The 15,872-nt window shown below is 38.5% G+C and overlaps 2 protein-coding genes across 2 annotated transcripts; both read left to right on the forward strand.

Moving 5' to 3' along the window:
• The first annotated feature begins 364 nt into the window (after nt 1–364).
• LOC120211038 (proteoglycan 4-like) lies at nt 365–14,835 on the forward strand. The gene is made up of 3 exons (XM_039209661.1): nt 365–1,537; nt 3,346–3,348; nt 14,719–14,835. Exons 1-3 carry the CDS (start codon nt 365–367, stop codon nt 14,833–14,835), a joined length of 1,293 nt encoding a protein of 430 aa, XP_039065592.1.
• Nucleotides 1,660–3,341, forward strand: LOC120211109 (eugenol synthase 1-like). The gene is made up of 5 exons (XM_039209736.1): nt 1,660–1,688; nt 1,799–2,102; nt 2,216–2,401; nt 2,481–2,922; nt 3,091–3,341. The coding sequence occupies exons 1-5, from the start codon at nt 1,660–1,662 to the stop codon at nt 3,255–3,257; spliced, it is 1,128 nt and encodes a 375-aa protein (XP_039065667.1). The 3' UTR covers nt 3,258–3,341.
• Nucleotides 14,836–15,872: the final 1,037 nt, after the last annotated feature.

Consider the following 15,872-nt stretch of genomic DNA (forward strand, 5'->3'; position numbering starts at 1 on the left):
ATTGTCATGCTCTTCAAGCTGAGATTGACGCAAGTATAAACTCGGGAAGCCTTTTAAGAAAAGAATAAAACATTTCCATGTCTTGGAAAAACAGAGGAATGGAATATATCAAGTGATAAAAATAGATGCTATCCCTATCAGACAAGACATATCTTTGTAAAGATTGCTGAATTTTTCATAAAATATTATTGTCCCTTCACAAATGAAACAAGAAAGCTGAGAATGTAAATCTGAAGAAAGTGATGGGTGTCCTTTTCAAGGCACTGGACTCAAACCTATATATGCAGCCGGTATATCTAATGCGAGTAAACATCAGCAAAATCCCTCATCGCCTTCCATATCTATTGTTGTTTCACTGTTAAATATGGGAGAACAGAGGCAATTTTTTCGTTTCCGTTTGCCTTGGCTGTCTGCAGCTCCTGCTCTCCGTCCTGTAGCTACACCTCGTCCTGCTGCTGAACCGCAACCTGCTGCTCAAATGCAAGCCCCTTCCCGGCCGACTGTTTCCATCCCAATCCAACGTCCACCGTTTCGACCGGCGGGGATCACCCCAGCACAGACTAAGCCCAGCCAGGTTCAGAAAGAGCCACAACCACAACCTCAACCTGCAGCCCAAACAGAAGCCCCTTCCAAACGTCCACCATTTCGGCCTGCAGGGATCACCCCAGTGAAGCCTACTCCCACTCAGGATCAAGCACCACCACAAAGGACTGAACCTTGGCCAGTACCATCTCGTGCCCCCATACCGCCAAGGGTTGCCTCTATGTCTGATGGAGAATCCGCTTTTAAACCATTTGGTGTTGCTGCAAAGCCTTCAGAGGAATCAACACAATCAAAAGAAGTCGCACCAATCACTGCAGCGGCTAAAGAAATGCCAACAGCAGCAATAAAGCCCAAGGAAACGGAAGAAAGAAAGAAGGTTGCCGAAGAGCGCAGTAAAAGTTCAACCCATGAAAAGCCAACAGTTAGTACTAAACTTCTTTCGGCAGCGACTGAAGATGGGACTAAAACCAGAGAGCTATTGGGGGCTGCAAAGGAAAAAGGGAAGAGACACCCGAGAAAGGATGACGTTGAAAGAAAGACCACTGACGAAAGACAAATAAAATATTTAAGTTCTACATATCCCAAAGATCGTAGCAGGCCGAGTGATTCTGGTGAAAAGCATGTCGATTCTAAAGCTGAACAAGTTCCCCTGCACGAAGAGATCAGGGAAGATGTTAGCAAGTTTGTTCGGAAGCTGGTCACCAGGAAACCAAAGCTGGTCACTACAGATGAAAACCCGGTGAGCGTTATAACGCTAGCAGGAGAAAACAGTGGTGCATCTTTTCGATGTGATTCTTCGAGTGACGGGGAAGAAAGCTCAAGGGTAAGGCAGACTATGGATTCAATGATCAAAGAAAATGCAGCACCCAAAGCATATGTCAATAGCAACACACAGAGCATCAACAATTCAATTATGTTCGAAAGTTCTCTGGAGGGAAGTAATCCTGGCGTTCATCTGCACTTTTTCAATGATGCAAAGGCTGAGCCACCACAGGTGAATTTCAATCATTTTTCATTAAAAACGATTAACTTAAAATCTCATCTTCAGCAATCGTTATTTGACAAGAACAACTGAAATTTAGTTTGTTGCTCGACAAAAAGATTTTTAGATATAAAATGAGTTGGATTTGGACTCTAACATCTAAGTTAGAATAAGGTCTGACATGTAATTTTTATCATACAAAACCCAAACCACAAATCTGCCCTTGGATTTGAGCCTACACCTTTCACGTAAGAAACACTTGGACCCAATCAGATATTATTTATGCCATGCTATCCTTATCATTTCCCATCCTTCACTTTCATCCATAAATAATGCTCCCTTTCACTTATCATCACTTGACCGGCTCGAGTTTCTGTTGCTGAAGAATTCTTTGATAGCCGAAAAGAGCAAAGTTTTAATCATTGGAGGCACCGGATACATCGGGAAATTCATAGTTGAAGCCAGTGCAAAAGAGGGTCATCCCACTTTTGCTTTAGTAAGAGAGAGTTCCGTTTCAGATCCTGTTAAAGGAAAGCTTGTTGACAACTTCAACAACTTAGGGGTCCAACTGTTGTACGTAAGTATTTTCCAGTTCTTGTTCTGAGGTGAAACATGAACAAGAATCCATGTCTGTCAAATCTTCTGGTGATGGTCTTATTTTGTTAGTGTTGTTGTTTTGTGGGCATGCAGGGGGATCTCCACGATCATGAGAGTTTGGTTAAGGCTATAAAGCAAGTTGATGTGGTGATATCTGCTGTGGGTGAAATGCAATTGAAAGATGAAGCTAAGATCATTTTTGCCATTAAAGAAGCTGGGAATGTCAAGGTTAGTGTTGCCCACTTAGCTGGGATTATTAGTAAGATTATTATAATGTATGCATAACAGGCATTTGTTTGGTGGTCTTTGATGAAACCATTTTTGTTCCATTCTAATGGATTTTAGTTTGTTTGATCAGAGATTTTTCCCTTCGAATTTCGGAAACGATGTTGACAGGGTTCATGCCATTGAACCGGCAAAAACAGCATTTGCTACAAAGGCTCAAATCCGTCGTGTTATTGAGGCAGAGGGAATCCTTTACACTTATGTGGTCAGTAACTGCTTTGCAGGTTATTTTCTTACCGGTTTAGCACAGCCAGGAGCCACTGTTCCCCCACGAGACAAGGTGGTTATCCCGGGTGATGGATATCCTAAAGCTGTTTTCAACTACGAAGGTGATATCGGCACATACACAATCAAAGCTGTTGATGACCCCAGAACATTAAACAAGATCCTATATATTAAGCCTCCTAAAAACACCTACTCATTCAATGAGCTTGTTGCTTTGTGGGAGAAAATGATTGGCAAAACACTCGAGAAAACTTATGTTCCTGAAGACCAATTTGTCAAACAGATTCAAGGTTGGTGAAATCCCCTGCTCTTTATTCTTATTCAAAACTACTGCTAATCAAAGAAAGTTGACAGCAGATTAATCTTTTCCCAGATGCAGTCCAAACCAATTTGTTCTTTTGTTATTTCATTTTCAACTGTGCTAATTCGTGTAGTTCCATTTTCATCGATTCTTGCAGAGGCTCCATTTCCGAACAATGTTTTATTGGCAATCGAACATTCCGTCTTTGTGAAGGGTGATCAAACCAACTTTGAGATCGAACCGTCATTCGGAGTCGAAGCTTCCGAGCTTTACCCCGATGTGAAATATACAACCGTGGAGGAATATCTCAGCCGTTTTATTTGAGAAAGAAATTGAATCATTACTCTGTCATTAAATAATACCATAAATAATTGTAAGTTTCTTGCTATCATCACAACAGAATGTGAACCAGGCTGTTCTAAATTACTATATAATATATGAAGAGAAACTCTTTGTTTACTTGGTTATATAATTTCCATATGAGCATTGAATTTACTTCATCTACTCTACCCAGTTTTGCATCAACTGTTTACCTACCTCTAGTAATCAACTTTCGAAAGAAAGAAACATTCAGAAAATAAATAAATATGTAGAATTTTGTGCAGTGGGACTCTGTGTACAAGGTTAAGGAATCTGAAGGTTAGCCTTTTCTTATTCTTGTACATGTTTTACTTTGATTAAATGGCTTGAAATTCCTATTGAATTTAGTTGACCCTGATAAAAAAGCCCATTGCTTTTCGAAATACTTCACAGCTTTCAATTTCCGGACGCCAGCTCCATTTTAGATGTTCAGTTGTATCTGCTTCCATTTGACTCACAGATACGGTTCCATTGCTTACTTGTTTCACTCCGTGTCCAATCATTTTCCAATCCCTTATTCCCTCAGTTCTTTGACCTGAAAAATATACAACAGAAGAAGTCAACAACACATTACAATACATATGTATGTATGTATTTATGTATGTATGTATGTATGTATGTATGTATGTATGTATGTATGTATGTATGAGGTTTTCAGCTCTTAGGAATCCATTCAAAGCTGGGATTGGAGGACTGTTGACCAGAGAACAAGTGTAGGAGTCATAATTGTAAGAGCAGCCCAGAAGACGAATATGACAACAAAGGTTCTTTCACTCATTTTTCCAGGGAAAACAAGTTCAAAGCTTTCTTTGTGAGAGGAGATATAGGGATGGGAGAAAGAGAAGAGAGACATAAATCCTTTGACAAATTAGCTGGCCATGTTTAAGGATCTATGTTATCATAACAACTTAATACTATAATATTCAAATTCTTATAATATTGTTATCTTAATCAAAGTCGAGTACAAAGCATCAAACTTGTGGAGAATATGTGGGTTAGTTGTTGTTGGGGAGTTGTTATTTAAGATCATGATTAGGCATCCATCTGTCATTTTGATATTATCTCACTCAGCTTACACAAACTGCCATTTAGAACCTGATAATTGGCTACTTATTGAAAAGCCTTGAATATTGAGATATCAATGCTCAAGAGATTCCTGGGACCTTTTCACTGATGGCAATGAAATAATGGGCCAATGGCCTTGGCAACCCTTAATAAAATTGGGCTATTACTGCAGACCCAATAGCGAAAAAACCAGAGTTGGCTGGCTGAGGGAGGCCCACGCTCTGCATCGAAGCACCATTTGATTCATTTCGCCATTTCCAGCTTTGTTTCTGAATCCGGAAATACTCCCATCTAATATAACCCTTTTATAGGTCATAGCTCAACTAATTAACTAACATATATCTGCCTAACTAATTATAACCATGGATTAAATAGCGATCATCACGATCAATATGGGTGTCGCGTTCTTGAATTTTTTTAAATTTCACATAACTCATCTTAAAACATAATAATTATAATTATAATTATAATTATAATGAATCATTTTTTAATGATTTTTAAAATATTAAATATAGGACTTTAGGGTGGGAATGGGACGGCCCAAAACAATCTTTAAGACTTTAGGAGTTTGAAAACTTCAAAGCTTTTATTCTCTGATTTTCTCCTAAATCCCATCCCAACTCCCAAGCTTGAAAGCTCTGTTAGTCAGTGGTGGTCACCGTCTGTTGGCAACGATGTACACAAAAAAATCATCTTTTCTTTCTAAACTTAGATATAGGGATTTTTTTCAAGACAAATCATCTAAAACCTTTGATAGTATAATTTTCTTAATTTTTCACCTTCGCTGGAAGCTCATTCCGTTAATCCTAAACTTCTTCACTGGCTCAATGAACGCAGAATTTTTCTCCAAAACAGTTTTGTTTTGCCGGCTTGTCCCCTTCCCATTTTAATCTTTGGTGAGTCTTGATCTTGATATGCTCTCTACATTTTGTTTTATAATTTTAAAGTGTATACAGAGATTTTAGAGTCTAGAATTTGAGTTTTCTTTAAAAAAAAATTGCACTAATGGTGGAATAACGTTAATAACATCTTATTGTCTTCGCTATACATAGTTAACCATTAAATTACAGGTGCGATAGACCGCTATCGACGTAAACCGTTATTCACCGTTAAATTCGTAGCGTAAACCGTTATTCACCGTTAAATTCGTCAATATAGGTCTCAGACAACATCCGCTATAGTATTTTTGTTCCGCTATAGTATTTTTGTTCCGCTATTTGAAACCTGATCATAACAATTTAACTGTCTGTTAGTTAGCTAAATCATCTAACCTTAACTGCTAACATTCACCCCGTTTCCTTTGAAACTGAATTTGGACATCTCCAATCTTCCTACACATAACTTTTGTTGAAGGCCACCAACTGGCCACCAACTTTGGAAGCTCGAAGGGGCTTAGTGACAATATCTGCCACCTGAGCTTATGCGGGAACATAATTCACCTGAAGGTCTTGTGCCAGAACCTTCTTGCGAATAAAATAAGTCAAGATCCACATGCTTAGTTTCGACGTGCAAGACAGGGTTTACAGCCATTGCAATTGTGTTGGTGACTTGGTGTTACCACACTATATTACGGGAGCATGAGCGGGTGCCACTCATATCTCAAATAACAAAGCTCGAATCCACATAACTTTACATGTGGCATTTGCAAGGCTGTGATACTCAGCCTTTGATGTAGACTTGGAGATTGATCATAGCTCTTCGAGGTCAAGGACAGCAAGTGAGAACCAAGGTAGACACAGTACCCTAAGACTGATCGTCTGTCATCAGGGCATTACCCCACTCTGTACTAGAAAACGTTATAACGGTCACCAGTGCGAAATGTCGAGGGGAGAATAAGAGGCCATAATCCACCATGCTATGCAAGTGCCGATCGAAGAATTCTCTTTAGGACAAGTAGATGAGCATGCTAAGGATGTTGTATGTATTAACTTCGTTGAGTAAAAAGATGTTTGGTCGGGTGTGGTAGATGTATTGTCGAGCACCTACATCGCTTCTATATTGATGAAAATCCTTTAAATCTTCTCCACCATCTTGACTCAGTTTAGGTGTCACAACAATGAGAGTGTCTACTAATAGAAAGCTATAACTCTAGTGATTGGAGTTTAGATAAAGACGATGAAACAGAAGTTAAAAGATGAACTGTTAAAGGGAAAGTCTAAAAGAAAGAATATTTCATTTTTTTATTTTCATTAATATTGCCTTGACCCAAATACATATTAGATGGGTCTTTATATAACCCGTCATAAAATTTTAATCAATTCTACCAAAAGTTAACCAATCAGTTACACAATAACATAAATCTAACTTTCTAAACTGATATATCAATCGCACTAGCAGTAGTAAACTCTTATATCTTCCCAGTTCACTTTTCCCTTTTAAAGCCATCAAGTAGAGATACTACACCAAGCCTACAACGCATCCTAGAAAACTGAGCTAGAGGAATCAGCCAGGTTAGAATATTAGCGACTTGTTCTGTCGAAGGCACAAAGTTGACCAAACGTTGGCCAGCAAGAACTCATTCTCGCATAAAATGAATATCTTGTTGAAAATTTTGGATGGTAAAACTATGAATTAGTCATTGTAATTTAGGGTATTTACAAATTAGTCCTTAAAGCTTCAACTATAAATACCCTAGCTCATTTAGCTTCAAAACCATCCCAAAGAATTCTAGCTTTCTTCCAATACTAGAGAGAATTGAGAGAGTTTCTTGAGAGTTGTTTTCTCCTTTTTATCAAGAGAGATTTATCATTGTTTTCTCCTTGGTAGATCGAGAGATGTTGTAATTCCTATTTTCTCTCATAGTGAAATTCTTCTACTGTTGCCTGTGGTTTTTACCCTAAATTTTTAGGGGTTTTTCACGTAAATTTTTTGTCTCTTTTATCTTTATTTTTATTTTCTCAAATTATCAGTTGCGATTTTTGCTCTATCCGATAGCCGTCTTCCGCAACAATTGGTATCAGAGCTAGATTAGAGTGTGTAATATCTGCTTATTGTCTTTGTGGTTGCCACCAAAAGGTGGATCCTCCAACATAAGAAAGTAAGAAGTTATTACCCATTCTTTGAAGGTTCCAAAGAACTATTCACGATAGTGAAATAGTGGGAGCTATCCGTAAAAGAAGCTATGGCAAAGAAATTTGATATTGAAAAGTTCAATGGGAGAAATTTCTCATTGTGGAAATTAAAGATGAAGGCCATCCTGAGGAAAGACGGGTGTCTAGCGGCTATCAGTGAAAGGCCGGTGGATTTTGCAGATGACAGCAAATGGATCGAAATGGACGGAAATGCTATGGCAAACTTTCATCTAGCATTAGCAGATGAAGTATTGTCAAGCATCGAGGAGAAAAAGACATCTAAGGAGATATGGGATCATCTCACCAAAATGTACGAGGCTACATCGTTGCACAATAAAATTTTCCTTAAGAGGAAATTGTATACTCTTCGTTTGCCAGAATCTACTTCAATGACGGAGCACTTAAACACGCTGAACACTTTATTTTCTCAGCTTACATCCCTAAGATGTACAATAGGAGAACAAGAACGTGTTGAACTTCTACTTCAAAGTCTACCTGATTCGTATGATCAACATATCATCAACTTGACAAACAGTAATGTCACCAGTCTAGTCTTCGATGATGTTGCAACTGTTGTTCTACAAGAAGAAAATCGGTGCAAGAACAAGGAAGACAGACAAGTAAATCTGCAACAAGCAGAAGCGTTGACAATGATGAGAGGGAGATCAACGGAACGTGGCCAACAATCACAAACATGGTAGATCGAAGTCGAGGAGCAAGAAGAATTTAAAGTGCTACAACTGTGGAAAGAAGGGTCATTTGAAGAAGGATTGTTGGAGTCTAAATAAAAACTCCAATCCACAAGGTAATACCGCAAACACTTCAGATGATGGAGATGCTCTATGTTGTGAAGCGTCAACCACCGTGGAAGGAAGAAAAAGATTTGCAGATATATGGCTCATTGATTCAGGAGCAACATATCACATGACCTCAAGAAGAGAATGGTTTCATCAATATGAACCTGTCTCAGGAGGATCTGTGTATAGTTGCAATGATCATGCCTTAGAGATCATTGGCGTAGGAACCATCAAATTGAAGATGTATGATGGAACAATTAAAGTTGTTCAAGATGTGCGGCACGTGAAAGGTCTGAAGAAAAATTTATTATCCTACGGATTGTTGGATAATAATGCTAGCAAGATTGAAACACGGAAAGGAATCATGAAGGTGTTCCGTGGAGCGCTTGTGGTGCTAAAAGGTGAAAAGATAGCTGCAAACTTGTAAATGCTGAAGGGAGAGACATTGCTAGAAGCAGAAGCCTCTGTTGCCTCATGTAGTTCAGATTCTGCAATGCTATGGCATAAGAAACTTGGACACATGTCAGAACAAGGAATGAAAGTCCTTATGGAGCAAAAGCTACTTCCAGGCTTAACAAAGGTATTACTTACTTTATGTGAGCATTGCATAACAAGTAAGCAGCACCGGTTGAAATTCAACACATCAAATTCTAGAGGCAAAAGTGTTCTAGAACTGGTTCACTCTGACGTATGGAAAGCACCAGTTACATCCCTAGGCGGAGCAAAATATTTTGTCTCATTTATTGATGACTACTCCAGGAGATGTTGGGTGTGCCCTATTAAGAAGAAGTCCGATGTGTTTTCAACTTTCAAAAACTTCAAAGCGCGGGTGGAACTTGATTCTGGAAATAAAATCAAGTGTTTCAGAACAGATAATGGAGGAGAATACACAAGCGAAGAATTTGATGACTTTTGCAGGAAAGAAGGCATCAAAAGACAGTTCACAGAGGCGAACACTCCTCAATAAAATAGAGTGGCAGAGCGGATGAACAGAACCTTGTTAGAAAGAACAAGAGCAATGTTGAAAAATCATTTTGGGCAGAAGTAGTCAATACCGCCTGTTATTTGGTGAATCGAGCTCCATCAACTGCAATAGAGCTGAAGACACCAATGGAGAAGTGGACTGCTAAACCAGTTGATTATTCAAACCTCCATGTATTTGGAAGTATTGTGTACGTGATGTACAACGCCCAAGAAATTTCAAAGCTGGATCCAAAATCCAGGAAATGCAAATTCTTGGGGTATGCTGATGGAGTAAAGGGGTATCGCTTGTGGGATCCTACTGCCCGCAAAGTGATCATTAGTAGGGATGTTATCTTTGTAGAAGATAAGTTACAAAGAAAAGAAGATGATGATAGCACTGAAAAGTCAGAGACTACACAGATACATGTGGAAAATGAGGTTGAACAAGGAGATTCTTCTGAAGCAGAACCAGCACATGATGAACAAGAACCAGGGAGTTCTGAAACTCCAACAACTCGTCAATCAGATCGTGTGAGAAGACGTCCCAATTGGCACTCAGATTATGTTATAGAAGGTAATATTGCATACTGCCTTTTAACAGAGGACGGTGAGCCATCAACATACCAGGAGGCAATACACAGCTCAGATGTTTCACTGTGGATGATGGCGATACAAGAAGAAATCGAAGCCCTTCATAAAAATAATACATGGGACCTTGTGCCACTGCCACAAGGAAGGAAGCCAATTGGTAACAAATGGGTTTTCAAAATCAAGCGAAATGGCGACGATCAAGTGGAGAGGTATCGTGCAAGACTGGTGGTCAAAGGATATGCTCAAAAAGAAGGTATTGATTTCAATGAAATATTTTCTCCTGTGGTTCGACTAACAACAGTTCGAGTAGTTTTGGCAATGTGTGCTACATTGGACTTACATCTAGAGCAGCTAGATGTTAAAACAGCTTTTCTTCATGGAAATCTTGAAGAAGAAATTTATATGCTCTAGCCTGAAGGTTTTGAAGAAAAAGAAAAGAAGAACTTGGTTTGCAGGTTGAACAAATCTCTGTACGGTCTAAAGCAGGCGTCGAGGTGTTGGTATAAGAGATTTGATTCCTTCATTATGTGCCTTGGATACAACAGACTTAATGCAGACCCTTGTGCTTATTTCAAGAGGTCTGGTGATAACGATTTTCTTATATTGCTGTTGTATGTGGATGACATGTTGGTTGCAGGACCTAACAAAGATCATATTGAAGAATTGAAGGCACAACTGGCTAGGGAATTTGAAATGAAGGACTTGGGATCAGCAAACAAGATTCTAGGGATGCAAATTCACCGAGACAGAAGTAATAGGAAGATTTGGCTTTCACAAAAGAACTACTTGAAGAAAATCTTGTCACGATTTAGCATGCAAGATTGTAAGCCAATTTCTACCCCTCTTCCTATTAACTTCAAATTATCCTCCAGTATGAGTCCTAGCAGTGAAGAATAGAGGATGGAGATGTCTCGAGTATCGTATGCATCAGCAGTGGGAAGTTTAATGTTCACTATGATATGCACAAGACCAGACATTGCACAAGCAGTGGGAGTGGTTAGTCGGTACATGGCGAATCCAGGCAAAGAGCATTGGAATACAGTAAAGAGGATCCTAAGATACATCAAAGGGACCTCAAATGTTGCATTATGTTACAGAGGATCAAACTTACTAATCAATGGGTATGTAGATTCTGACTATGCAGGGGATTTGGATAAAAGCAAATCTACTACAGGATATGTGTTCAAAGTTGCTGGTGGAGCTGTAAGCTGGGTTTCAAAATTGCAGTCAGTTGTGGCTACGTCCACAACAGAGGCAGAATATGTAGCAGCTACACAAGCCAGTAAAGAAGCAATTTGGTTGAAGATGCTATTGGAGGAGTTTGGGCACAATCAAGAGTATTTCTCTCTGTTTTGTGACAGTCAAAGCGCCTTGCATCTAGCAAGGAATCCAGCATTTCATTCAAGGACTAAGCACATACGAGTTCAGTATCATTTCATTCGTGAAAAGGTGGAAGAAGGAACGGTAGATATGCAGAAGATCCATACCAAAGACAACATAGCAGATTTCATGACGAAGGCAATCAATGCTGATAAATTTACCTGGTGTCGATCCTCCTGTGGCCTTTCAGAAACATAAGCAACATGAAAGGTACAAGGTAGAAAGAATGGTGTGAAGATATGATTGTTCCAATCAAATTTTCAAGTGGGAGATTGTTGAAAATTGGCACACCAAATTGCATCAATTGTCAACATTATGGGTGACAATTTGGTGGCATTAATGGGGTGGCAAAATTGGTCAAATTTGGCCACCAAATTGTTGAAAATTATGGATGGTAAAACTATGCAATTAGTCATTGTAATTTAGGGTATTTACAAATTAGTCCTTAAAGCTTCAACTATAAATACCCTAGCTCATTTAGCTTCAAAACCATCCCAAAGCATTCTAGCTTTCTTCCAATACTAGAGAGAATTTAGAGAGTTTCTTGAGAGTTGTTTTCTCCTTTTTATCAAGAGAGAATTATCATTGTTTTCTCCTTGGTAGATCGAGAGAGGTTGTAATTCCTATTTTCTCATAGTGAAATTCTTCTACCGTTGCTTGTGGTTTTTACCCTAATTTTTTAGGGGTTTTCCACGTAAATTTTTTGTCTCTTTTATCTTCATTTTTATTTTCTCAAATTATCAGTTGCGCTTTTGCTCTATCCGATAGCCGTCTTCCGCAACATATCTATCTCAACATGCTTCACACAAGTATGATGAGTAGGGTTAGCGCACCATAGAGATAGCGAAGGAATTGTCACACCACACTGTCGGTTTTCCACTTAAAACCATCCCAATATCCGTGAGAAGCTGCTCAATCCAAACTAATTCTGCTACAAAATTAGCAACACTCCTATGTTCAGCCCTCCAATAATCTTCAAACGGACTTTTCATAGCCCATGCTTATTTGAACACCATGCTACAGGATTATTACTGAAGTAAATGTAATAGCTTATTGTAGAACGCTGATTTTCAACAGATGTAGTCCAATTTGCATCAGCATGGCATACCAAATCAAGGCTAGCAGAAGGCTTGTATAATAACCCATGCCCAATTATACAACGCAAGTACCGAAGAATACGTTTGACAGCCCTCCAATAATATTCACACGGACTTTTCATGTATTGACTTACTTTATTAACTGCAAAGGCAATGTTAGATCTTGTCAAAGTGACATATTGTAGCCCACTTAAAATGTTACGGTAGAGGTGAACATCGGTAAATGGTTGACCCCCATAAGCTCTCAACTTTGGAGCAACAACCATAGGTTGCAGGTGTCGAACTCGTGCGAGATATATTCGCTTTATCTAGATCAGAAACATAACGCCATTGATTGAGCAACAAACCATTGGCGCTTTGCCTTGTTTTCATGCCAAGGAAAAGTTTAATTTGGCCCATGTTCTTCAAAGAAAATTACAAGTGTATTTACTGATCCACCTAGTCAACCTCACTAGGTTTACTACCAGTGATGATAATGTCATCTACATAAACCATTAATAACAGTGTGGACTCTTCCCCATTCATGGTAAACAATAAAAAGTCTACCTTCGAGATAACAAAACCAAATTTACCCATAAGAAATGAAGTCAGAATCTTACACCATGCCCTTGGGGATTTTCGGTGACCATAAATGGCCTTCTTCAGACGACAGACCAACTTTTCTTCATTAGCACCAAATTTCTCAAACCTCGATGGTTGATTCATATAAACCTCCTCTGACAGTTCTCCATTAAAAAGGGAATTATCGATATCAAGTTATCTCACAATTCAATCTTGAAGAACAGAGGTCGCCTGAACAGTTCATATGGTGACAGCACGAACCATATGACTAAACTTCTCACGAAAGTCGGTGCCAACGACTAGAGAATACCCCTTCGCTACAAGTCGAGCCTTAAACCGCTCCACTGAACCGTTCGATTTTCACTTCACCTTAAATAGCCATTTACACCCTACGAGTTTCTATGTAGGTGGCAAGGACTGTAGCTCCCATGTACAATTAATAAGAAGAGTTGTGTATTTAGCCTGCACTGCAACTCTCTACGCAGGATGCTGTAGAGCATCAAGTACATTGGACGGTTCAACAGTATCTTCAATAAGATAAGCTTTCTGCTTAAAAATTCTCGTTTTTCCTCTAGTAACCATCATATAATCATTACAAACAATGGAAGCTTCGTGAGATAGTAGAAATGGATGTGACAATGATAGTATGGGTGATAATGATGACTGGTATGGTGATTTAGTAGATTAAAGAGTATGAGTGGATGATGAATGATGTGATGGTAAAAATGGAGATGCATTTTGAATAGGTGATGAATGTAGTGACGCTAACAATTATGACGCATGTGTTTGCATGAACGATGATGAATGAATGAATTATGATGATGATGAATGGTGTGGAGATTGAATGGGTGATGACGATGAAGGGTGGTGTAATGATGGGGATGAATATGATGGGAGAGCAATAGAAGGAATAGTAGATCCATGTATGATATGAGTAGAATCATTGATATTTCTGGACACACACTTATCATGACATGTACTGTGACCTGAACTATGACCTTGACTTAGGGAACTTAACACTCTATCTTTGTTATGACATAGTTGTGTAGTACCCTAGATTGACTCTAGAATAAACAATGGAATTTAGAACATTGTGACCCAATGGACAAGACGCTGTCTTAAACAATGGTAAGGATTTTATTGACACAGATGGTAAAGCACCTGACACACTAAGTTGATCAGATCTAGTACATTGACCACCTCTAGCATAAGGTAATATATTTTCATCAAACCTGATATGCCTAGACGCATACATTCTTCCATTAACATCAAAACACTTGCACCCTTTACAAACTGGGGAATATCCAAGAAAAACATACGAAAATTATCAAAATTGAAGTTTATTTTTGTCGTAAGGTCTCAGAAATGGGTAACAGACACACCCAGAGACTTTTAACAAAGAATAATCTAGAACAGAATAAATTTTTTCATGAGGTGATATACCTAACAAAGCCTTGGTGGGTAATCTGTTGATCAGAAATATCGCACTCGAGAACGCTTCACACCAAAACTTTAGAGGCATCGAAGCTTGAGCTAGGAGATTAAGTCCTACCTCAACGATTTGACTGTGTTTGCGTTCGACCAGGCCATTTTGTTCTTGGGTATGTGGACACGAGGTTCGGTGAACAATCCCTTGATCCTTGAAATATGACTTAAGGGCAGTTAACTCACCTCCGCAATCTGTTTGCAAAATTTTTAACATGACACTGGGTTATTTTTAAACCTTATTATGAAACTGAATAAATACATCTTTTACCTGAGACTTAAACTACAAGAAATATAACCATCTGTACCTAGTACAGAATCAGTGAATGCAACATAATATTTAAAATTACTAGAGAGAATAGGAGCATATTCCCACACATACAACAAGCTCTAAAAGATGTTTATACTTTGTAAGAGAAAGAGCAAAAGGAAATTTATAAAATTTACCATATTGACATGTTTTACACATAACAAAATCATCATTTTTATTAGCGTGAATAGATGTATTACATTTAGACAAGACTGCTTTTAAAACTTCCAAAGATGGCTGACCCAACCTTTGATGCCAAGTATTTAAGGAAACATCATTAATAGCAACAAAGCAGGAAGTATCATTTGTAACATCAGTATTATTCTTAGTAAATTGATGACTCGTATTTTGAGTATCAAACCTATACCACCCATTAGCTTTATATCCCAGCAAAAGAACTTCTCTAGAATCTAAATCATGAACTAAACAAGACTTAGGTAGAAAATCAAGCGATACCTTGTTTTCCTGTGTGAATTTAGATACAGAAAGAATATTTTTATTTATAGATGGAACAAAGTGAATTTTGCTTAAAATAAACCTTCTAGAGTTAGCAATAAGAGAAGATTGGCCAATATATTTTATTGGTAACATGCATGCTTCCATTACCAACTTGTACGCTACCTGTTCTAGGACATGTTGAGCCAATCTATAGATTATTGAGATCATTAGTAAGATGATGCGTTGCCCCATAATCTGGATACGAAGCCCACAACCTTAGGAGTTGCTAGCTGGATTTAAGCAACACTAAAAGCTTGAGCAGTGGAAGAAAGATTGGATGAATTTGCAGCAACATGTTGCTGCACCTGAGAACCTACTGAAGAGTGAGGGAAACCATAATTAGTAGGGAAAAATAAAGCATTAAAAGGATTAGTGGTTACACCACCACGAGCATTATGAGTACAAATATTCACTTGAGCAGGCGAATTGTAAACCCTAGTATTTTGTGTGTTTTGAATAGACTCGTTCTTATAATTCATATCAAAATGATAATAGCACTTGTCAACTAAGTGACCCATTTGGCCACAAAGTTGACACTGAGGCCTCAAGGTATTTCTACCACCACAACCCCTTCCTCTGTTATTGTAGTTATATGAAGTGTTCCCATTGACAACATTATCATGACCAGAATAGCTAATGGAACGACTATCTTGAGCACTAGCAGGTTGTGAAGATGGTTGCTGAGTCACAACATGAGCAGAGGCATAAAAAGATTCAAAACTATTGATTTTTCTGGGCATCAGCATCCAAAAGGATTGTAC

Source organism: Hibiscus syriacus, unplaced genomic scaffold (assembly GCF_006381635.1).
Source record: "Hibiscus syriacus cultivar Baekdansim isolate YM2019G1 unplaced genomic scaffold, ASM638163v2 tig00109957_pilon, whole genome shotgun sequence".
Classification (NCBI taxonomy): domain Eukaryota; kingdom Viridiplantae; phylum Streptophyta; class Magnoliopsida; order Malvales; family Malvaceae; genus Hibiscus; species Hibiscus syriacus.

Coding starts and splice junctions, on each gene's coding strand:
- LOC120211038 (XM_039209661.1), top strand. CDS start 365: ATGGGAGAACAGAGGCAATTTTTTCGTTTCCGTTTGCCTTGGCTGTCT.
- LOC120211109 (XM_039209736.1), top strand. CDS start 1,660: ATGAGTTGGATTTGGACTCTAACATCTAA. Junction 2,103..2,215: donor TAGGGGTCCAACTGTTGTAC/GTAAGTATTTTC, acceptor GTGGGCATGCAG/GGGGATCTCCACGATCATGA. Junction 2,402..2,480: donor GTAAGATTATTATAATGTAT/GCATAACAGGCA, acceptor TTGTTTGATCAG/AGATTTTTCCCTTCGAATTT.